We start from the raw sequence: 23,724 nt of genomic DNA, 5'->3' as shown, positions 1-23,724 counted from the left end.
CAAAAGCACAGAGCCATATATACACATTACTTCTTTTCAAGTTTTTGTCAGTGGATTCCCCCATAGACAACTGCCTACACCATAGTCCAGGCTATTACCATTGTTCTTAGCCTCCCTCCAGAACTTGACACTAAGACACCACACACATGAGTCATAGAACATGGAGAAAATCAAGTTGTTATCAACCTAAAAGCCCCAGTCCTATAGTTGACTTTTCACAGTGCTGAAAGTGTATGTATACTACTGAAGAACCAATCAATAGTCTATCTGAGACGTGAACCCTGTCAGCTACAGTAGTAATTGCCCTGTCAAGACATACACACCATATTTCAATAGTGACAGAAATGTTCTGAGAGTAACCAGCCACTTTCTGATTGGATTTAAAGTCCACCCAGAACATGGAACTCACACCTGGCACCATTAGCAGGTCCAAGAACTTGGGGCTAGGGAGGCCATGAGTTCTTGAGAGAACCTACTACTATATTACTATTCTGCTAAATGGACATTGGATTTAATTGCCCTCTATTGATCTTTATATCCATAGGTTACTGCCTCACCTACAACTCAGAGAGGTTCTTTTTTGCAGTATATGACAATTAACACAGAGAGTTAAAACTGATCATTGTGTAGAGCATAAGAGATTGTAGATTGTTCAGATCTAAATGGGGCATCACACCACTTCCTCTAAGACTCACGGATCAGAGAATAAGAGGGTAGAGAGAGCCACAGGTAGTGAAAAGACTATAGTGAACCAGCATTTATCCAGCTATGTCAGAGCAGTTACACACATGAACTTCTTTTTTTTTTTTAAGATTTATTTATTTATTATATATAAGTACACTGTAGCTGTCTTCAGACACTCCAGAAGAGGGCGCCAGATCTCATTACGGATGGTTGTGAGCCACCACGTGGTTGCTGGGATTTGAACTCTGGACCTTCGGAAGAGCAGTCGGGTGCTCTTACCCACTGAGCCATCTCACCAGCCCACACATGAACTTCTAATAGCTAGGATTTTATGCACCAGAGGTTAAGACAAAGATCAAGCCACACAAAATCCCAACATGGATGGGAAGGTGGGTCATGAAGAACCTTCCCTAAGGAACTATTGACAACCAATGGTTGTTGGGAGAGTGAAAGTCAGTTTTCTTCAGGGATGCTCCAGTAGATGGTCCTACACTGATGCCCTTAATCCCAGCACTTGAGAGGCAGAAGCAAGTGGATCTGAGTTCGAGGCCAGCCTGGTCTACAAAGAGAGTTCCTGGACAGCCAGGGCTACACAGAGAAACCCTGTCTTAAAACATGGTAAACCACACACACACACACACTTGCAATAATAATGGGAGGGACAGAGGAGAAGTCAGAAGGGAGAGGATAGGAGATAGATTTGATTAGATCATATATGGGGCTGAAGAGATGGCTCAGCGGTTGGGTAGGTTTGTTGTTCTTTGGGAAGATCTGAGTTCAATTCTTGGCACCCACATTGTGGTTCAGTCATCTGTAACTCTAGCTCCAGGGATTCTGATGGCCTCCTCTGAATTCCACGGGTACATATACATACATGCAAGCAAAACATTCATACATTAAAAACAAAAAACCTAATTTTAAAAAGAAAATATGCATGTATGAATTCAAGCAAAAAATGTATTTTTAAGAGTTATTTTTATTTTATGTGCATTGGTGTTCTGATTGTATGTATGTCTGTGTGAGAAGGTGTCAGATCCACTGGAACTGGAGTTAGAGACAGTTGTGAGCTGCCATGTGGGTGTTGGGAATTGAACCCTGGGTCCTCTGGAAGAGCAGCCAGTCCTCTTAACCACTGGTCCATCTCTTCAGCACCCCAGTAAATATTTTTAATTAAAGTAATAGCCCCCTAAATGAATAGAAACTAATCAGTACTCAACTCTCAAGAAAATCAGAAATTATATATATATATATATGCACATTTGTATATATGTAAGCAGGTATGCATAGCATGTGTGTGTGACTAAAAAATTCAAAATGAAGATCATATGTATCACACACATACAAATATTATTCCTATGCATGGTAACCTTAACTCAGGTAAAGTTATACAGAAGGCCTGTTTATAAAAGCTATGTGCTGGGGATGGAGAGATGATGGCTCAGCAGTTGGCTACATTCATATATATATAACTAATTATTTAAAATTTTTTTTAAAAATAAAAGTTACGTGCTTATAATCACATAAATGGGGGCTGGAGTGCTGTCCAGTAGGGAAGCATTTGCTGCCATGCTCAAAGCAAAAAGAAAAAAGGAAGACAAACACCAGCAGAGAAAAAAAAAAAATCACAAGAGAAAATTATAACATAACACTATTCATGAACCTTTGTGCAAAATTCTTTTTAAAATGTAGTGCTCAGGGGGTGGCAAGATGGCTCAGTGGGTAAGAGCACTGACTGCTCTTCCCAAGGTCCTGAGTTCAAATCCTAGCAACCACATGGTAGCTCACAACCACCCATAATGAGGTCTGATGCCCTCTTCTGGGGTGTCTGAAGACAGCTACAGTGTACTTATGTATAATAAATAAATCTTAAAAAAATAAAATGTAGTGCTCAGGATAGTTCCATAACCCTGGTAGAGCACTTGTTAAGCATGAACTCCTAGATTTAACCCATAGCACTGGAGAAAAAAAAAAAGCAAATGAATCCTAAAGGCATAGTCAAAAGAAAAGTATAGTTAGGCGTGGCGGTGCCCACAATCTTGGGAGAGGCAGGGGCAAGAAGATTACAAGTCTGAGGGCAACCTGAGCTCCACACAGACCCTGTCTTGGGAAAAAGAGTACATTTACCAGGGACTGAATTCACACATGTCGCTAACAAACCACAATTCCAGTCTCTGGTGATTCCCTCAGGTGACAGCTCTAGTCACCACCAGCTGCCCTCAAGGCTCCTGTCTAAGCTTTTCTCCTTACCTGCCTTCAACGGTGTGACGGAGCCCTGTTGAAGTTTGGCTTTTCTCAAGGAATTCTTCCCCTGAAAAGGTTCTCCTATTCCGCTTTGGCGAAGAAACTTGTTCTCCAAGTTGGCCTTCTCATCTGTGCAATAATCAGTAAGGAAACAAACCAGAGAAGAGTCATGCATTCAAAAGGGAGAAAAGTCCGCTTCCAGCACTGTCAGCAGCTAAAGGAAAGCACAGTGCATTCACTACACATCAGGACAGAGGCAAAATCCATCCCCAAAGACTTTGCCACACCCAGCATCCTACAGAGAGGAACGCTGCAGATTCTGTACTGAGTGACTCCTACCTTTGTTAAGATACTGTTAGGGCCACACCAACATTATCTGTCCTTATCTACCATTTAAATACATTGACCTTGAAGAAGCTTTGGCCCCCAGGAACTGTAAGATTAGAAGGACAAGGGACAGTTTATATTCAGAGCGTGGGGTGTGAGAGTAGAGCAGAACCAAGTTTTCTGAAGTTTTATCTTGGATTCTGCTGTGACTAAAGCTGGTGTAAAAACAGTCTGTCCCAGCAACAGCACACTGTGACAGGCTGCAGGAGCTCAGGAGTCCCTGAATAACTACAGCATGCATGGACACTCTGATTATGACTGTGTGACAAGATGTGACAAGCAGAAAGAAAAGAAGAAAAAGAGTACAGCTAAGATGATTTTTAAAGTACAGAATTTTTTTTCTCTCCCAGACTCTGTATTTAATTTCATTAATATTGCTATGTTAATATCTCCTTTCTGTAGATATTGGGAACATAGAGAAAACTTGTAAAAAGAAATCTTCAGGGGGCTGGAGAGATGGCTCAGTGGTTAAGAGCACTGACTGCTCTTCCAGAGGTCCTGAGATCAATTCCCAGCAACCACATGGTGGCTCACAACCATCTGTAATGGGATCTGATGCCCTCTTCTGGTGTGTCTGAAGACAGCTGCAGTGTATTCATATAAATAAAATAAATAAATCTTTAAAAGAAAACAACTAATTTCACATATAAGCAGACTCCTGTAGTTCAAAAGTGAGTTGCTTTTTCTATTAAATCATGGGAGAATGTATTTACTTTATCTCACTCTCAATTTTCAATTTGATTAATTTTATTAATTTTTTTTATGTGTATGGGTGTCTTATCCACACACACATCTGTGCACCATGTGCACACTTGGTGCTGTGGAGGCCTGAAGAAGGTATTGAATCCTCTGAGACTGGAGCCATAGACACCTGAGAGCTGCCATAGTGGGTTTGCTCCTAACTGCTGAGCCTTCCCTCCAGCCCTTTTGTTCTTGAAATGTCCTCAGCAAGCAAGACACTAACCCTTATAATGGCAGAGAAACAGCAGGTTGGTGTCGCACATCTTTAATGCCTATACTCAGGAGGCATAAGCAGGGGAGTCTTTGAATTCAAAGCTAGCCTGGTCTAAAGAGTAAAAGTTCTAGGATGGCCAGAGGTACATACACATTGAAATCAGGTCTTGAAAACAAAAACAAAACCAAAACCCAAACCAAAACAAACAAAAGAAAAAGTGTCACTTACCAAACCATGAGTCTATATTTTCAGTATCCTCTTCAGCATCCAAAGATGAAAAATTGATAAAGTCGGTGGGGGCATCGAAAGAGTAAGTAGTCGGGACTTGTGACATTGCCCCAACTTAGTGCAGAAAAACAAGCTTTTTCCAGGATTCTAATACTCTCCTCAATAGACTGTTTTCTGAGGGAAGAAATGGTTACAAAAAATTGGTTGTACATCAATAGTAAATATTGATTCCTACAAAATACTTTGGTTTTTATATTTCCAATTCAGAAAATCATCCAGGGGCTGCCATGGCAATTGCATGCTTATAATCCTAGCACTTAGTAAACAGAGGCAGATGGATCTCTGTGTGTTCAAGACCAGCCTGGTCTACATAATAAATTCCAGGTCAGCTAGGGCTACATAGTGAGACACTGTCTCAAAAATCAAAACACAGGGAAAGGGGAGGGGAGGGGAGGGGAGGAGAGGAATCTCGTAAATATACCTTACCTTTTGAAATCAACCTAAAAATTAATTGCCTGGGAGATTGCTCTAGTTTTTGGACTTAGAAAGAAGTTAGTTTGGGGCTGGTGAGATGGCACAGTGGGTAAAGGCACTTGCCACCAAGCATGAATACCTAGTTTTATCCCCAAAACCTACAAGGTAGCATGAGAGAAAACTGACTCTTGCATGTTGTCCACTGAGCTCCATAGACGTAGCAAGCAAGCAACCCACACAGACAAATAATTGTACAAACTTTTTCCTCGTTTCTCCTATTGTAAGAAAAGGACAAATTTGATGCATACTTCAGTCTGCCATGTACTACTGGGTGTGGCACTCACTATTCATTTTCCCTCAATCTGCCATTTCTTATTTCTAAGCCTTCTTCCACCTAGGTACTCACTCTCTGCCCCATAACCTAATTTCTAAAACACATTATTAGCTTTTCTACCTAACAATCTTTACCCAAGTCCAACTAAAATTCTAGAAAATGCTATGCAAATATCCACCCATTACATATGATTATCTCCAAACCCACAGTGTTAGAGTTTTATCTTCTCTAGAATAACGAGCATCCAACTTGGTATCAGGTAACTCCATAAAGGATTATCCTGGCAGACTGTGCATTCTGAAGACAAAAGTTAATCTTAGTTGTGTATATGAGGGTGCTTAGCAGAGTGTCTTATGCACAGAAGAGTGAAACATAGTTTTCCCTTGGAAATATTTTAAGAAAACTCTATTCCCCAGTTGAAGGTATAGCTCAGTGATGGAAAGCAAACTTAGCATGTATAAGAATGTGATTTTAATCTCACACTGAGGGGGGAGAAACAAAACAAAGCAAAACTTCCCTAGGCATGAGGAGAATGACTTTATAGACATCAAGCAGAGTAAGTAAAAGGACCAAGTCAGCACTACAGGCTATGCCCAACACCAGCAAAACTGCATCCACTGTGTGCAGCAAACAGCAACGCAACCCTCTCACTCTGCTTCTATCCAGGTAATAGAATAGCTGCAGCAGTCAGAAAAATAGCCTAAATGGCATGTTCACTGACAAAAAATTGCCTACTGAGTGAGCAGTTTGTGCTAGCTAGCATACTGAGATAGGCATCAGGGCATGTCTGTCACTCCCAGCACTCAGAAGGCAGAAACAGGAAAACTCAAGATTCAGAGCAAGACCCTATCTCAATAAGAGGAAAAGGGATTCTGTATCTTGTAAGGGATGTAGAGATCGATAATATTTGCATAAACGTTATCCTCTCTTGGGATCATGGGATAGTCATACCTGACAACCCTATGTGCCATTTCTGGTATCCACAAGAAAAGAGAGATTTGACACCTGCAAGCAATTTTCCAACCTTCATATGTATGTGTATCAGGGCACACATACACAAACACAAATAAGGTTTGTTTTTTGTTTTTTGCTTTTGTTTTTTCAAGACAGGGTTTCTCTGTGTAGATCTGTCCTGTAACTCACTCTGTAGACCCAGTTGGCCTCAAATTTATAGAGATCCGACTGCCTCTGCCTTCCAACTGCTGGAACTAAAGACATGCACCACCACTACCCAGCTAAGAATATTTTTTAAACTTTCTTTAAGCTGGGTGTGGTGAAACGTGTCTTTAATCACACAACAGAAGACAAAAGCAGGTAAACTCTTTGGAGTTTGAGTCCAGCATAGTCTACTTACTGAGTTCCAGACCAAGCCAGAGCTATATAGCGAAACATGACTCAAAAATGAAACACACACACACAAAAACTTTCTCTAAATGCCTGTAAAAATTAATTTTATAAAATTCATGTTCATTTAAACCAAAAACGCTTGTATAAAAATTAAACCAGAGCCAGGTGTAATAGCATAGACCAGCACCACTCAGGAGGTAGAGTCAAAGGGATGGGAGTTTAAGACTAGTCTGAGCTACATTAAGACCCTCAAAACACACACACACACACACACACACACACACACACCCCAAGGTCTGGTAGCTTATGCCTAGAATCCCACCACCCAGGAGGCAAAGGCAGGAGGATGACTTTATACAAGTTCAAAGCCAGCCTGGTCTATATATACAAGCTCTAAGCCAGACAGAGCTACATAGTGAGTAAACACACATTAAAGTCAGATATAGCTGCAGTCCCAGCACATCTTGAATCTGCTTCATATATTCTACAAATACTCCATGGCAATATACCAAAATTTGAGCATATACCATTACCTAATGATGTGTAGAAATTATTTATACCCTTTTTTTTTTTGAATTTTTTTCAATATTTCCACTTTAAAAATACTTCTAACTGGGCAGTGGTGGTGCATGCCTTTAATCTCAGCACTTGGGAGGCTCTGTGAATTCAAAGCCAGCCTGATCTACATACAGAGTAAGTTCCAGGAAAGCCTGGGCTACATAGAAGAACCCTGTCTCAAATGAAAACAAAAAACAAAAACAAAAAACCAAAAAACTTTGAGAAGAAATTCTTATAGCTAATATTCTGTACATATTGGTTATTTTTCTCTAAAATAATTCTAATGAGGTAAAAATGCTGAGTTGGGGGGTCTTAATGCATACTGTGGAAATCAGAAGAACATCACATCACTGGGGGAGTGTGTCAGCTCCCCAACCCCATGACCAGCAATTCTTTTTTTTTTTTTTTTAAAGATTTATTTATTTATTATATGTAAGTACACTGTCTTCAGACATTCCAGAAGAGGGCATCAGATTTCGTTACGGATGGTTGTGAGCCACCATGTGGTTGCTGGGATTTGAACTCAGGACCTTTAGAAGAGCAGTCGGCGCTCTTAACCACTGAGCCATCTCACCAGCAATTCTATTCGTTGCATATTGCATACTGGATGTCTGAACTACACCACTGTCAACATATTCTGAGCTCAGTCACCTGACCTTCATTTCTGCCCAGTGGTTTGCCAGCATTTCCTTAGCTTCTTAGTGAACGACTCACGTGGAAAGTACTTCTGGGTTTTAGAGTGTCTCAGAAACAATTGTTTTAACAAACAACAGATTTCTACAATGACGTCATCACACATACTCTACATACCATACAACTTCTTCCTTTGAACTCATTATAGCTTTAGCTCTTTATGGCAACATTCTAGTTGAGGACTTAGAGTAGAAACTGATACTCTAAAATTGTGAGGAACTGTAGGTAACATCTGAGGGTTTTTTTATCTTGGTTTTTCACTGCTTGTGGACGTTGTACATCGTGGTGCGGAGCCTAGTGCGCACCACGATGTACAACGTCCACAAGCAGTGTTTTTTTTTTTTTTTTTTTTTTTTTTTTTTTTTTTTTTTTTTTTTTTTTTTTTTTCTGGTGAGTTATTATTTGTTCCATTGTTTGTTTTTGTCCTTGTGGGGTTTTTTGTTTTGTTTTTTAAGACAGGGTCTCACTATCTCTCGTCCTGTGTCACCCTGGCTCGCCTGGAACTTGATCTCTACAACAAGCTGCCCTCAAAAACTCAGTCATTTAGCCTCTGCCTCTAGAGTGCTGGGATTAAAGGTATGAAACAGGACACCCAGCTTTTTTTGTTGTTGTTGCTGGTGGGGGTGGGGGGTAAAGACGGGGACTTACATAGCACAAATTGGCCTAGAACTTGTTATGCAGAGAGACAGACAGACAGACACATACACACACACACACACCATATATAAATTCATACCAAATAACACATGCAAAGCTAAAAAAAAAGGGGGGGGCACAATTAGCTAAGGATTTCTCTGCTTGGAAAAAAAAATTTTTTTTTTCTTCTTTGAACAACTATGCTGGAAGACATGGGAAAATCTTGGATTCCCATGATCTCAATAGCTAACTGAGGTCACTGGGAACACTTCCCAGCCAGGACTATAATGAAGACAAGCAGAGCTGGGGAGGAAGAGGCAGGAACACAACACACCCCAACCACACAAAACTTCGATTCCAGCAATTCTCTGGAGAAGCTGGCCATCACTCTAGGATATGCACTCTTTTGACCTTTACTTAGATCTCAAATTCCTTTTGCCTTTTTTATTTATGTATGAATTCTTATTTTTATGTGCTTGGGTGTTTTGTTCACTTGCATGTCTGGGTATGGAGTGTCTGCAGAGGCCGGGAAAGGTGGTGAGATCCATTTGGAACCGAGCTGCCATGTGAATGCTAGGACTTCAAACCCAGGTCCTCGGAAAAAGCAGCCATGTCAATGGCTGGGCCATTTCAAGCCCCTTTCCTACCCTTAGTGCCATGCTTAAATCTGTTTTAAATCCCTTTCTGGACAAACCCTAACTCGAGCTAGGTGTGGCACTTGCAAGGCCAAGGCAGAAAAATCTAAGGTCAGTCTGTTCCTGAGTTCCAGGACAGCCAGAGCTACAGTGAGACCTTGTCTCAAAACAACAGACAAACAAAAAAGCCAGACAGTGGGGCTCGCTCTTTCAGTCTATCACTCAGTAGACAGAAAGAGGCCAGTCTCTGAATTTAAGGCCAGCCTGATCTACAGAGAAAGTCCCAGGACAGCTTGGGCTATGCAGAGAAACCCTGTCTCAAAAAACAAACAAAACAAAAATAAAGGGGGAGGGATTCCACTAAAGAATTCTGGTAAAAAAACAAAACAAAACCTGACAAGTATTCAAATCTACCTTTTCACATGCTTTATTTTTTGCTGTGTGTCTGTATGTGTGTGTGTTGTGTCTCTGTGTGTGTATGTGTGTGTATACATCTGTGTCTTTGTGTTGGAGGGGGGATCTTCTCTGGCTAACCTCTGTCCTCCTGTCTGGGCCTCTGAATTCAAAGAAACAAAAAAGAGGAAAAAGCAACATATTCATATATCCATATCCATGGATGAAGAAGTAGTGAGTGTTAGTAGCTGAGTTTGTGAGGGACTTGGGAATCCTGCAGTAGGAGAGACCACACTCTAAAGCTTTGGTGTTCTTTATTATTATATAAAATAAATGTTTACCTTTTCATTGAAAAGGCTAGCTAGCTAGGCATTTATTTTCCTCTAAGTTTGCACTCAGAAAAGATTGGAACTCCTGCAGTTTTTGTTAAATATTTTTGATAATCTGACAATAATTTCAAATCAATTGCTTTTTGGAAATTCTACTTTGCATTTTTGTGGTTCATAAATTGACCACTATCTTGACTTATCCAAACATTACATACTCTTTCTGGTATTTATGTATATTTTAAATATTTATTTATGCATTTTATGTATATGAGTGCTCTGTCTTCATGCATGCCAGAAGAGGGCATCATGATGATCCCATTAGAGATAGTTGATTGCTGGGAATTGAACTCAAGACCTTTGAAAGGGCAGCCAATGCTCATGACTGCTAAGGCATGTCTCCAGTCTTTTTTTTTTTTTTTTTACTTGCACAAGTGTTTTTTGCTTGCATGTCTGTATGTGCACCCCATGTGTGCCTGGTGCCTGCAGAGGTAAGAAGAGGGCATCAGATGGCCTGGGACTAGAGTTACAGGTGATTATGAAGTACCATGTGGGTGTTGAGATTTAAACCTGGATCCTCTGTAAAAACAGCAACCATTTTAACCACTGAGACATCTCTTCAGCCCAATGGCCTATTTTCTTAAAATGCTCCCTTTAAGATATATTTTTACCTAGAGTGGCCAACTCAGAAGGCCACCCTGCCACACTAGCTGAGCATGGCGTCTCACACTGCAATCCCAGCACTCGAGAACCTAGGGCAAGAGGACTGACTCAGATCAACCTGGGCCTATATACTGACATCTAGGCTAGCCTGGGCTACAAAGTGAGACTTTGTCTCAACAAAGAAAAACATAAGAATGATAAAAACACCCTGTCTCTCCTCAAAATGGAATCAAATTAACAAATACGAATCAGTTATCCCTTGAGAACTCTCATCCTCTTGTTCAAGCCTGACAAAGTATATGAAGATAACCAAAAGTAGGGTTGGGGTCTGAGCTTGGTGAGAAAATAAACAGGGGAAGTGGGTTAGGGGCAGGCACCAGGACATAGAGCAAAGTAACTGCTAAATCAAGACAGTTTTATAACACTGCCTCACTACAAACAATAAATACTAGGCTGTCAAAACAGCAAAAATTAAAGTCTGCTGGGGCCTAGTTGGATACCGCACAGGTCAAAGCTAAGGGCAGCTGTTTAACTGAGAGCCCCAGGAATGGTGGGAACTGGATCCTCCTGCAACCCTTAATCAAGATTGAATTTCTGTCAACAGGTCTCACTGAAGGGGGAAAAAACGCAGATACATCAACCACATTCCCTTACACAAATCAAGCTGCCAAACAAGAGAATTAACTTCATATTTCAAACTTATCTGAAATTGCCACAGTGCAGATTCCTGAAAAACTACAAATATTCTCAGGAGAAAATGGGCTTGATGGCACTTTAATCCAGCACTGGAAAACACACACAGTGGATCTGAGTTCAAGGCCAGCCTTGACTAAACAACAAATTAAGAAAATGAAAATTAAATAAATAAAAAGAAAAAAACCCAGCTTTTAATAAAAATAGACTTTTTCTTCCTCAGTGATGCCAGATCAGACCAGATTAAAAGTAAATAAAGGCAATTTTCTTAGGAGGCAGCTCTGGGGTGGGTTCACCTAATCTGACAATGGAAGTGACTTATCCAGGATAAAGCCAGGGGGGGTTATGCAGTTGAAGGGAGGAGTGATGATGTGTCAGCTAGGAGTTGGAATGGTGTCCAAACATGGTCAAAAACTGAGCCCTTGGGCGGGCACTGTTGGGACAGAAACTTCTCTGAGGGCAGGGCTGGGAGAAGGAGGGCAGCAGGGCTTTTCCCAGCTAGTGCTGGGGATGAGCAGATTCCAGCCTAACAAAAAATCCTACAGGGAACCCGAGGGAGGGAAAGGGGCTCAGTGCTTAAGAGAACTCTCTGCTCTCTCCGGTCCAGGGTTGATTCCCAGCATCCACATGGTGGCTCACAATCGTCTCTAACTCTAGTTCCAGTTCCTGGGGTTCTGTTGCCTTCTTCAGACTTACAGGCACCTAGCATGCACATGGTACATATACATACATGCAGACAAAAATAGCCACACAAAATAAAATTAAGTAGAAATATTCTTTAAAGAAAGCCTACACAGTATTCTATGCATAAATCATTTGCGACATATGAACTAGTTCTTTATAAAATTGTGTATTAAACACCACCTATCATATCTTATACCCATCTGATTCCCAAAATAAACACTGAAATGATTTATAAATGTGTAATCCTTTTCCTTAAAAAACAGACAATTGGGGTGGACAGAGGTGGTGCATAGCATACCTTTAATCCCAGCACTGAAAAAGCAGAGGCAGGAGGATCTCTGAGTCTGAGGCTAGACTGGTCTACAGAATGAGTTCCTGGATAGCCCCTGTCTGAGAAAACATAAAAATAAAAATGACTAACTTTTCCTGAGGAAGAAACAGGTGAAAAGAAAGAAAACTGAAGACAAATACACATGAGGAAGATGGCAGAAGCAATGTAACCTTTTCTGCATTCATCTGAAATTTACCTCTTGTCACCTCTTGTCTCTCTTCACTCATCCTCCAACCAAAAATAACTAGCCCTGACAAGCTCTATAAATCAAAAGGTGCAGGTTCAGAAGGGGTGGGGAAGCTGCACAGAGCACACTCTAAGCAGGCCTGAAACTGCAGGCTAGTGCTCTTCCCTAAACAGCCAGCAGTGAGGGAAGGCCCAGCAGCTCAGCGCCCAGCGCCCAGCCTGTGAAACAGAAAGGAAGCACTAGCTAACCGGGTGGTAATCAAGAGTGAACACGAGTCAGGGCTTCATTAGACGTCAGTCAAACTCTCCTCATCCAGGCCAGGCCATTTCCCCCAACACTCTCCCACCTTCACTGAGTAAGTGATCTCACTACATAACACATATTTTCACTCACCCAGAGAGAAAACATCTTCATTTTTTTGTTGTTGTTGTACATAAGGAATTAGAAAGAGTGAGCAAATGGCAACATATCCTGCATCTAGGTTTGACTATAAATCAAACTTACAAACTAAATCTGAAGAAAGTTTAATGGACTTTGTTTCCACATTTGCTAACTTCTAATGTTGAAATCAGATCTGTTTACAGAAACAGATCCATGAAGCTTCCAAAATTGGGCCAGTTTAAAATCCGAAACAATCCCTCACCACCCAACACTCAGAAGTCAGCACAGGACACACTGGACACTTGTTCTAATTTGCCACTGTCCAGAATGCCAATGAACATGTTCTCATTTCTTTCTCGAGCTTATCAATTCTAGATAGGCATGGTGTCGTTATGAATGGAATCACAGTACATGGGCTGCTGAAGCAGCAGGATAGCCATCAGTTGTTGGCCAACCTAGGCTACCTAGCAAATTTGAGGCCAGCCTATAAGACTTTATCTCAAAAAACAAGCAAGGACAATGGAGATGGCTCAGTGAGTAAAGGAGCTGTGGTCAGAACTGAGTTCAATCCCTGCCTGTGGTGGAAGGAGAACCAATTCCTAAAACTATCCTCTGGCCTCTACACACATCACTGTACTCATGTCCCTGCATACACAGACTCAGGCAGGTAGGCAGGCAGGCAGGCAGACAGACAGACAGACACACACACACACACACACACCATACCACACCAAAAACCTTGTAAGTGTCATACTGTACTGAGTTTGTCTTATTTTGTTGTTGTTTTTTCGAGACAGGGTTTCTCTGTGTAGTTCTGGCTATCCTGGAACTCTCTCTGGCCTCGAACTCAGAAATCCGCTGGCATCTGCCTCCCAAGTGCTGGGATTAAAGGCATGTGCCATCACTGCCCTGCTTGAGTTTGTCTTGAGATAGGGTCTATCTATGTAGCCCTGGCTGTTCTGGAAATCTCTATGAAGACCAAGCAGGCTTTGAACTTACAGAGATCTGCCTGCCTCTGCCTCTTCCAAGTGCTGAAATTAAAGGTGTGACTACCACATCTGTCTTGTATTTGTTTGGTTTTTTTGTGTGGTCATATTAACAATAAACATTCACTTGGCTTTTTGCCCCCCTCCCCACACCTCCCTTGACATATCTCTGAGGCAGGATCACATGTTGCCCAATCTGTTGCTGACAATGACTTTCAACTCCTAATGCTTCTGCCTCTGCCTCCTAAGAGCTGGGACTACAGGATGTGCCCCCAAACACAGTTTGTTCTTAGTTCTTGTTTTGTTGTGGTTTTTTGAGATAGGATCGGGAGAAAGAAAGGAAGGAAGGAAGGAAGGAAGGAAGGAAGGAAGGAAGGAAGGAAGGAAGGCAGGCAGGCAGGCAGGCAGGCAGGCAGGCAGGCAGGCAGACCAGCCTTGAAGTGAATATATGGGCAAAGCTAGCCTAGAACTTCTGCTTCTCTTGCCTCAACCTCCTAAATCTGAGGTTACAAGTCTGAGATGACTCCACTTCCATACCTAGCTAGAGTATCATTTTTTTACTTGAAATATGGTCTTAGACAAAAACCTCTGTCAGTCAAGCTAGACATGGTGGCACAGACCTGTAACTAACTGCTCAGGGGATGGAAACATGAGGATTGCAGGTTCAAAGTCAGCCTAGGTGACAGTGTGAGACCCTGAGTCAAGACAGAAAGTATAAAAGGGGCCAGGAGTGGTGGCACTCACCCTTAATCCCTGAGCTCTGGAGGCAGGCAGATCTCTGAGTTCTAAGTCAGCCAGGGCTACATAGTGAGACACTCTCTCAAAACACCAAAAGAAAGTTGTGAGCTGGAGAGATGGCTCAGCGGTTAAGAGCACTGACTGCTCATCCAGAGGTCCTGAGTTCAATTCCTAGCAACCACATGGTGGCTCACAGCCACCTGTAATGGGATCCTGGTGTGTCTGAAGACAGCCACAGTGTACTCACATTAAATAAATAAATCTTTTTAAAAAAACCCTGGCATGGTGGTGCACGCCTTTAATCCCAGCACTCGGGAGGCAGAGGCAGGCAGATTTCTGAGTTTGAGGCCAGCCTGGTCTACAAAATGAGTTCCAGGACAGCCAGGGCTATACAGAGAAACCCCATCTCCAAACAAACAAAGCAAAACAAGAGTATGAGCTTCTCTTCCAGAGGACCTGGGTAGGGCTCCCCGCACCCACATGGTGGTACTCAACTGTCTGTAACTGCAGTTCCAAGAGAACTGACATCACGGATTCCATGGGCACCCAACAGGCATGAGATACAGACATACATACAGGCAAAATACTATATACATAAGATTAAAAATATGTACAAAATAAAACAATAATAAAAATTAAAAGTACAAAAAGATTTAAGACTAAACTGGGCAGTGGTGGTTCACTCCTTTAATCCCAGCACTTGGGAGGCAGAGGCAGGCAGATTTCTGAGTTCCAGAACAGCCTGGTCTACAGAGTGAGTTCCAGGACAGCCAGGGCTACACAAAGAAACCCTGTCTTGAAAAAAGAAAGAAAGAGAGAGAGAGAGAGAGAGAGAGAGAAGAGAATTAAGACTAGCTCAGTGGTAGGATTTGTGAAAGTCTGGCTTCAATCCAACACAAGCACAAGGCAGCCATAATTTCTCTAAAATGTATGAAAAAGTATGATAATGGGTAGCTTTACATTTTCTTTTCCAAGCTTAAGGAATTTCTTTCTAAGATATGTATTAACTTAAAAAGATACATTTAAGTTCTTTAAACATTTATGAAGCTGGTATGCTAACGTTTCTCTTATTCCTTTGAGTATAACTCACCATGGATACACACCTGACACAATTTGTCTCTTGAGTCCACCTCTTACAACCTCGCTCAAAGCCACAATCAAGTTCTCAAGTCTCTTGAATTCTTGCAGTCTGGCATACACTTCTCATGAAGAACCTGGAAGCAGTTGAAAGGTATTTTTAAAAGGTTAAGAATAAACTTAAAATATTTTGTGTATGGCTAGGCAGTAGTGGTACACGCCTTTAATCCCAGGACTTGGGAGGCAGAGGCAGGCGGGTCTATAGGATTTTAAGACCAGCCTTAACAGAGCAAATTCCAGGACAGTCAGAGCTGCACATAGATTTGTCTGGAAAAAAACAAGAAAGAAAAGAAACAAAGAACTCAATAAAGCACGGATTCATTTGTGGCTGCTATATCAGATATATTATCATTTGAGCAGATTAACACATCTTCTAGTAGCTGAAATGCAGCTATTGATCTAACAAATGCCTTTTTCCCAGTACCTATCCATAAGGACCACCAGAAGTAATTTGCTCTCAGTTGACAATTTCAGCAGAATACTTTATAGTTTTACTTCAAGGGTATAGTAAGCCTGCAGCCTGATATCATAACAAATAACAACTGTCTCTCTGCCCCACAAAATATCACATTTGTCCACTATATAGATAACAATATTGGAGTGAGTAAGCAAGAAGTAGTAACCACTTTAGACTTGATGGTAACATGTGTACATCAGAGTATGGGAAATAAATACAACCAAATTTAAGGGCCTACCCCAGTGAAATTCTTAGGAGTCCAGTGGTGTGGGGAATGCAGAGATATTTCTTCTAAGTGAAGGAGAAGTTATTGTACGTGGCCCCTCACCACCAAAAGTATTTTAAATACTTTTAAATACTTTAGTGGGCCTATTTGGATTCTGGAGATAGACAATTCCTCACTTTGTTATGTTATCTTGCCCCTAATACAAAGTTTTGCTAGCTTTGAATAGGTCCTGTGACAGAAGGCTCTTCAACATGTCCAGGCTGCTGTGCAGGCTGCTCTACCACTTGACAATATGACCTAGCAAACCCAATGGTACTTAAGATGTCAAATGGAGATGCTGTTTGGAGCCTTTGTCAGACCTCTACAAGATGAATCACAGAAGATACCTTTGGGATTTTGGAGCAAGACTCAACCATCACCCGCAAACAACTATTCTCTGTCGAGAGATAGCTCTTTGCCTGTTATAGGGCCTTAATGGAAACTGAAAGTTTGATGATGGGCCACCATGTAACCTGGTCTAGCCATCATGAGCTGGGTATTATCTAACTCACTAAGTTATAAAGCAGGACATGCACAGCAGCATCTATTATCAAATAAATATAAGTAATATGTATGTGATCAGATCCTAAAGGCATAAGGAAGTTACACATAAGGAAGTTGCTTAAATGCCTATGGTTTCTACTCCCATTACAAATACCATCTGTTACCAAGCATTACCTATAGCCTCACGGGGTGTGCTCTAAAGAGAAGACTATGGGCTGGTTTACTGATGGTTCTGTATGTTATGAAGTCACCACCCAGAGTGGATAACTATAGCATTAAAACCCCTTTCTGAAACAACCCTGAAAGAGGAAATCTTTACAATGGGAAGAACTTCAGGCACATCTGGGGCTCAGTATTGGTCTCTGCTGTTGGCATATCTGGCATTCAGCAGCAGCTGTACCCATGTCAGCCTTGGTGAGTAGAAATCCACACTGTTAACCTGTGCATAACCTCCTTTTCTACCATCTTGGATACTTTGTTCATGGGTCTATTGGACAATAACAGATGGCTAGAGAAAGAGGCTGATCTGGCTCATTTCAGAGCCAGAGACTTGCGGCAGTGAGCCCACAATCGTGGAATTCACGATCCCCTTACCATGTTCCCCACCATCCTGAAGTAGCTGGCCTGATAGAAAGATAGAATGACCTTTTGAAGACAATTACAGCACCAGTTAGGTGGCAGCAGCCTGGAGGGCTGAGACAGATTTCTCCAGAATGCATGATTTGAATCAGCATCCAGTGTGTGGTAGTTTCTTCCATAGCCAAAATCCATGGGTCTAGGAATCAAGGCGTTCAAAAGGGAATCATTCCATGCACTATCCATCGCTAGTAACCCACTAGGAAAAATTTTGCTTCCTGTTCTGGACCCTAAGGTCTGCTGGCCTAAAAGTTTTGGTTCCAGAGCTGGTAACATTCCTGCCAGGAGCCATAACAAACATCCAATTGAACTAGAAGTTCAGACTTCTCCCCCTGGCCACTTGGGGTTTCTGATGCCCTTAAGCCAACAGTAAAAGAAAGGAATAACAGTGTTAGGAGGGGTGATTGATCCAGATTAGCAATGGAAAATTGGATTGCTTCTCCACAGAAGAGGTAAGAAAGATTAGGTCTGGAGTACAAGAGAGCTTTAGGGTGTCTCTTGGTACTACCATGTCCTGTGATTTAAGCCTATGGGGAACTAAACAGTCTAATCCAGGCAGGATGATAAAGGGCACAGATTCTTAAAAAATCCAGGTATGGGTCGCTCCTGGATGGAGGTAGAGAGGGACCAAGAGCTTGCTGAGGGTGGAGGAGAAAATACAGAATGGGTAGTAGAGGAAGGTAGTTATAAATACCTGCTAAGGGGGCTGGAGAGATGGCTCAGCAGTTAAGAACAGTGACTGCCCTTCCAGAGGTCCTGAGTTCAATTCCCAGCAACCACATGGTGGCTCACAACCATCTATCTGTAAAGGGATCCAATGCCCTCTCCTGGTGTGTCTGAAGATAGCAACAGTCGTACTCAAATAAATAAATAAACAAATACCAGCTAAGACTATGTGACCTGTTGTAGAAATGAGGATTAACATTGATGTGAGTGTTCCTGTCATACTTTGTTAAGAATATGTTTATGGACATTTGTGTTTTTTCCTTGATTTTTTTTTTTTTTTTTTTTCGAGACAGGGTTTCTCTGGATAGCCCTGGCTGTCCTGGAACTCACTCTGTAGACCAGGCTGACCTCGAACTCAGAAATCCGCCTGCCTCCACCTCCTGAGTGCTGGGATCAAAGGCATGCACCACCACTCCCTTGATTTCTTTATCATACAATGTAACATCAAAAAAAAATAATAAAGAGAATATCAGTGGTTATCATATTTAAGTTATGAGATGCCAAAAGAATGTCCCTCAGCCGGGCAGTGGTACCCCACACCTCTAGCCCCAGCACTTGTGAGACAGAGGCAGGCGGATTTCTGAGTTCAAGGCCAGCCTGGTCTACAGAGTGAGTTCCAGGAGAGCCAGGACTACACAGAGAAACCCTGCCTCGAAAAAACAAAAAAAACAAAACAAAACCCAACNCCCCCNCCCCCCCCCCCCAAAAAAAGCATGTCCCTCAAGGGACACTGCTATCTAGGCTAACATTTATAATGCATTTGCAGTTGTATGAAGGGTGTGATAATGACCTGGTTATTGTTTTCATTTAGAAATTAAGAATAGCATAAATAGGGCTGGTGAGATGGCGCAGTGGGTAAGAGCACCCGACTGCTCTTCCAAAGGTCCAGAGTTCAAATCCCAGCAACCACATGGTGGCTAACAACCATCTGTAATGAGATCTGGCGCCCTCTTCTGGAGTGTCTGAAGACAGCTACAGTGTACTCACATATAATAAATAAATAAATCTTTAAAAAAAAAAAAAAAGAATAGCATAAATAGATATAGCTGTGTGTCAAGCTGACAAGGGGTCAGTTTGAAATGGCTCTTCTTAGTTGTCAACTTGACTGTATCTAGAATCAACTAAAACCCAAGCAGTGAGGTACACCTGTGAGGCTTTTTCTTCCCTTAATTAAATCATTGAAGTGGAAAGACCTGCTTTTAATAGGAATCTCTTGAGATAGGAAAATACATCTTTAATCCAGATCTTTTGAGGTTGGAAGCTCCACCTATTTATTAATCTGGGCCTATATAAAGGACATGGAAGAAAGCTTGCTCTCTTTGCCTGCTTGCTCTCAATGGCAAGTCCATTCCTTCACTGCCATTAGAGCCTAGTTGATGCATCCAGCCACGAGGCCTGAACAACTACTGGATCAATAGTTGTAGACAACCATTACTGGACTAGCTGGAGTGTGTGTGCGTGTGCGTGTGTGTGAAATATTCTGTTCCTCTAGAGAGCCCTGACTAACACTTTTCTATTATACAGAATCTTTACATGGCTGTCTCAAATACAAATCTATCTTACGTAATAACTCAGGCTAGTCAATCACACCATTCTCAGATCTGCTTCCTAACTGCTACCATGGCAAAGACAAAAACAAACAAGAAAACCCCACCACCTCTGTGAAAGGATACATAAATTCTCCTCTCTGTTCTTCTCCCAAAAGTTAAAAAAAAATTTTTTTTGAAAAAGAAGCTGGGTGTACAGGCTCATATTGTAGAGAACAGACCCAAGAAAAGCTAAAGGATAAAAATATAAAGGGAATGTAGAATTCAGTCTCTCCTGATACAAGAACAAGAAACAAAGGACTTTTCAACAAAACTTTTCTTTGACCAAACGTAACTGGGCCAGCAGGATAATCTGATGAGAATTTGGTTCTAATGAGCACATTAGCATAAACTTGGCCAAGGAATGTTTTTATTTGCATACTAGAAAACTTAAAATTACTATGATCTAGTTTCTCACACTTGCTATTTTGCTGCCAACTTAGACAGGGCCTCCCTAGACATCCAATTCAACATATATGCAGCCTGGTTGTTCTTGTCCCTGTCTACCCTGCTTTCTGAGAGTTTGTATCCCAGACACTTCAGAAATCCAACCTTCCCTCTTTAAATCTCATCCATCTCCACTTCTAAATTGCCAGAATACTTGTAAACCAAAACAATGCATTTATCTACATAATCACTTAGACAGATTCTGTCTTAAACATAGAAACTGGTAGAGTTTTTGCTTAGTATACACAAAGCCCTGGGCTCAATCTCTAGCACTGGGTATGGTGGTGAAGGAAAGAGGACTAGGAGTTCAAGAACAGCCTATGCAGGCTGGAGAGATGCCCAATGGTTAGGAACACTGGCTGCTCTTCCAAATGATCCAGGTTCAATTCACCCACATGGCAGTTCTCATCTGCCTGTAACTCCAGTTTCAGAAGTTCCAACACCTTCATGCAGACATATATGTAGGCAAAACACATAAAATAAATAAACTATGAAAAAGAACAGCCTTTCTTTCAGGCCCATGTGGGCTACACAAGACCCTGTCTCAACAGTAATCAATATCATACACACGCGCACACACACACACAAGGACAAAGTACCCCAGCCACCCTCTCTACCATGAGCAAGATACTGGGTTCAAACACCAATACCCCCCCACACACACACACACAAATAATCAACCATTTTGATTTCAAGCATACCAGAAAACCCTTGAATACATTATGCATCTGTATGCATACAGAATCTAAAATTACATTATGCATCTGTATACAGAATCTAAAATCAACTAACATAAGCACATAATATACTCTCAAAGGCCAATTACTTGGCCCAATTAGCTGTAGACCACGATAATTTTGAACTAAAAATGATAACATGAAACTACTGTAGAGACACAAACCAAGCAAGAGAAAACAGTATGATCTGGGGCAACTTGACAGGTGTTAAAATACACTGAGGCCACACACAAGAATATTCTTGCTAACAGGCACTGTGACACACACCTTTAATTCCAGAACCTGGGAGGCAGAGGCAGGCAGATCTCTGTGAGTTTGATGCCAGCCTGGGCAACACAGTGAGTTCCAGGACAGCCAGGAATATGTAAAGGGATCCTGTCTCAAAACAACAACAGCAAAACCAATATTTTTACTATATTACCAAATAGTTCTTTAATTGTTTTTTAATATGAGAAAAGGGCAAATAAAGACAAAGGATGTGGGGCTGGAGAGATGGCTCAGTGGTTAAAAGCACTGACTGCTTGCTCTTCCAGAAGTCCTGAGTTCAATTCCCAGTATCCATATGGTGGTTCACAACCATCTGTAATGGGATCCAATGTCCTCTTCTGGTGTGTCTGAAGTCAGCTACAGTGTACTCATAAAAAGACAGTGGGAAGTAGTGGCACATGCCTTTAATCCCAGCATTTGGGAGGCAGGGGCAGGCGGATCTCTGAGTTCAAGGCCAGCCTGGTCTACAGTGAGTTCCAGGACAGCCAGGGCTACACAGAGAAACCCTGTCTCAAAAACAAAACAGACAAAAGATGTGAAGATACAAGGTAAGAATGAGGCAGAAATACATACATACACACACACACACACACACACATACATAAGGAGGAAATAGTTTGGTGGGAGTCCTTGCTGCTATTGAGAAAATTATATGTGACTACGAATCAGGAAAATTGGGTGTAAGCCCAACCCACAGTACTATATGATCTGGGCCACATCCTTCCTTCCCCTCCAATCTATAAACGTTCCAAGAAAGGAAGATAAAAGGGCAGAAACACCTAGTGACTCGATACAAAGAGAGCGAGCAATAAGGAGAAAATAAAATGAATCTTACATTCCAAACAGAAGACAATCAAAATGGAATTAAACTCTACCTCAATTTGTGTTGGCACGACAACAATTTTACTTTGCTATCCCAGACAAACGCAGTTGGTGATCACACCTCTTTTCCTCCACCAAAAATATTTAATGGCAGGGCAATTTCCGCCCACTGCGCCTCGACTTCCTTCCCTAAAATAATGTTTGGAACGCTTAATGAATAAGCTTGGTGCGGGAACTGCAGAGCAGTGCTTACACCAACAGACCTTACCGTCTAGTGGCTGACAGCCTGGAGCAGCCTCTGCTCCGGGGTTCCCAGGAATACCAACGCCGACGAGACTTCACCCCGAAGTCCTGTCACCGGCGTCCAAAGCCCGCGCGCTGTCTAGGCTGTCCGGACCCGCCCCGCCCCGGGGACTCCCCTGCCCTCTCAAAACCCTGGAGAAACGGCCCCCGGCGCACCACTGCTTCCCCTCACCTTCACGCTACTTTCCCGGTTTCAGCTAGCACCAACTCTAGGAGTCCAGCGACTGACGACCGCGTCCGGACTCAACTGGTACGGTTGAAAATTTGAACTCAGACACCCGGTCGAACGCACCAATCAGAGAGCCGGAAGCCAACAAACCCTGCCCTCTGACTGGCCTCAGAAAATTCAGCGATACCGGAAGTTAGGAGGCGGGACAAGATGATAACTTGCCAGAGCGCTTTCAGAGAAATGTGGTCTCTTGCGCGGAGGGTGGCGCATTGAAAGGACTTGACTACAAAACCCAGAATCCTCTGCTCCTATTTGGTTTTTGTATAGGGATTGATAGGGTTGTGAGGTTTTGTTTGTTTTGTTTGTGATAGGGCCACTTGGATTCCAAGCTTGCCTGATTCCTCAGTGTAACTGAGGATGACTTTTAAACTATTGCTGACTTTTAAACTTCTGCCTCCCCACGTCCCAACCACAGGGATTTCAGAATTATTTCATCATGCTAAGCTTGTTCCTACTTAATTGGAAGAATTGGCACTAGAGTCTAGAAACTAGATGAAGTGAGAAGCCCCATTCAAGTATATTAAAACAGTAGACTGAGTCTTAGGCCTCCCGAAAGTCATGGAAGGAAATGTTTTAGTTTTTAAAGATTATTCTCTCCATGTCTATGAATGTATTTCCTACAATAAACCCAGTGTGGTAGCCCAGGTCTTTAATCCCAACATTCAGGAGGCAGAAACAGAATGAATCTATGTGCATTCTAAGCCTCAAGCCAGGCTGGTGTGCAGGGAAAGTTCCCAGCCTATCAGGGCTCCATAGGAAGATTTTGTCTCAAAAAAAAAGCATATCAAAAAAAAAAAAAAAAATGGGGCTGGTGAGATGGCTCAGTGGTTAGGAGCACTAACTGCTCTTCCAGAGGTCCTGAGTTCCCAGAAACCACATGGTAGCTCACAGCCATCTGTACTGGAATGCCATGCCCTCTTCTGGTGTGTCTGAAGTCAGCTACAGTGTATATATATATATATATATATATATATATATGATAAGATATTATATATATAAAATAAACATTTTTTAAAAAGGTGCGAGGTGCTGGCACACGTCTTTAATCCCAGCA

The 23,724-nt window shown here is 42.0% G+C and overlaps 1 protein-coding gene across 3 annotated transcripts in view; it reads right to left on the bottom strand.

The window, feature by feature from the left end:
- Nucleotides 1-22,702, bottom strand: part of Tpx2 (TPX2 microtubule nucleation factor) — a 47,968-nt gene extending 25,266 nt beyond the window's left edge. The window contains exons 1-4 of one of the 3 annotated variants that reach the window (XM_021152746.2): nt 22,614-22,702; nt 15,645-15,768; nt 4,496-4,669; nt 2,932-3,054 (exon numbers count right to left, since the gene is read on the bottom strand). In XM_021152746.2, coding sequence (XP_021008405.1) covers nt 2,932-3,054; nt 4,496-4,601 — 229 coding nt within the window. In that variant the 5' untranslated portion in view covers nt 4,602-4,669; nt 15,645-15,768; nt 22,614-22,702. Of the gene's footprint in view, nt 1-2,931; nt 3,055-4,495; nt 4,670-12,842; nt 12,922-15,644; nt 15,769-22,613 lie in introns of those variants that run through there. The other 2 variants (XM_021152745.2, XM_029469161.1) reach the window with 2 other exon arrangements.
- Nucleotides 22,703-23,724: the final 1,022 nt, after the last annotated feature.

Source organism: Mus caroli, chromosome 2 (genome assembly GCF_900094665.2).
Source record: "Mus caroli chromosome 2, CAROLI_EIJ_v1.1, whole genome shotgun sequence".
Lineage (NCBI taxonomy): Eukaryota > Metazoa > Chordata > Mammalia > Rodentia > Muridae > Mus > Mus caroli.
Note: the sequence above shows the minus strand (reverse complement) of the source record. Positions and strands in the feature narration are given on the sequence as shown.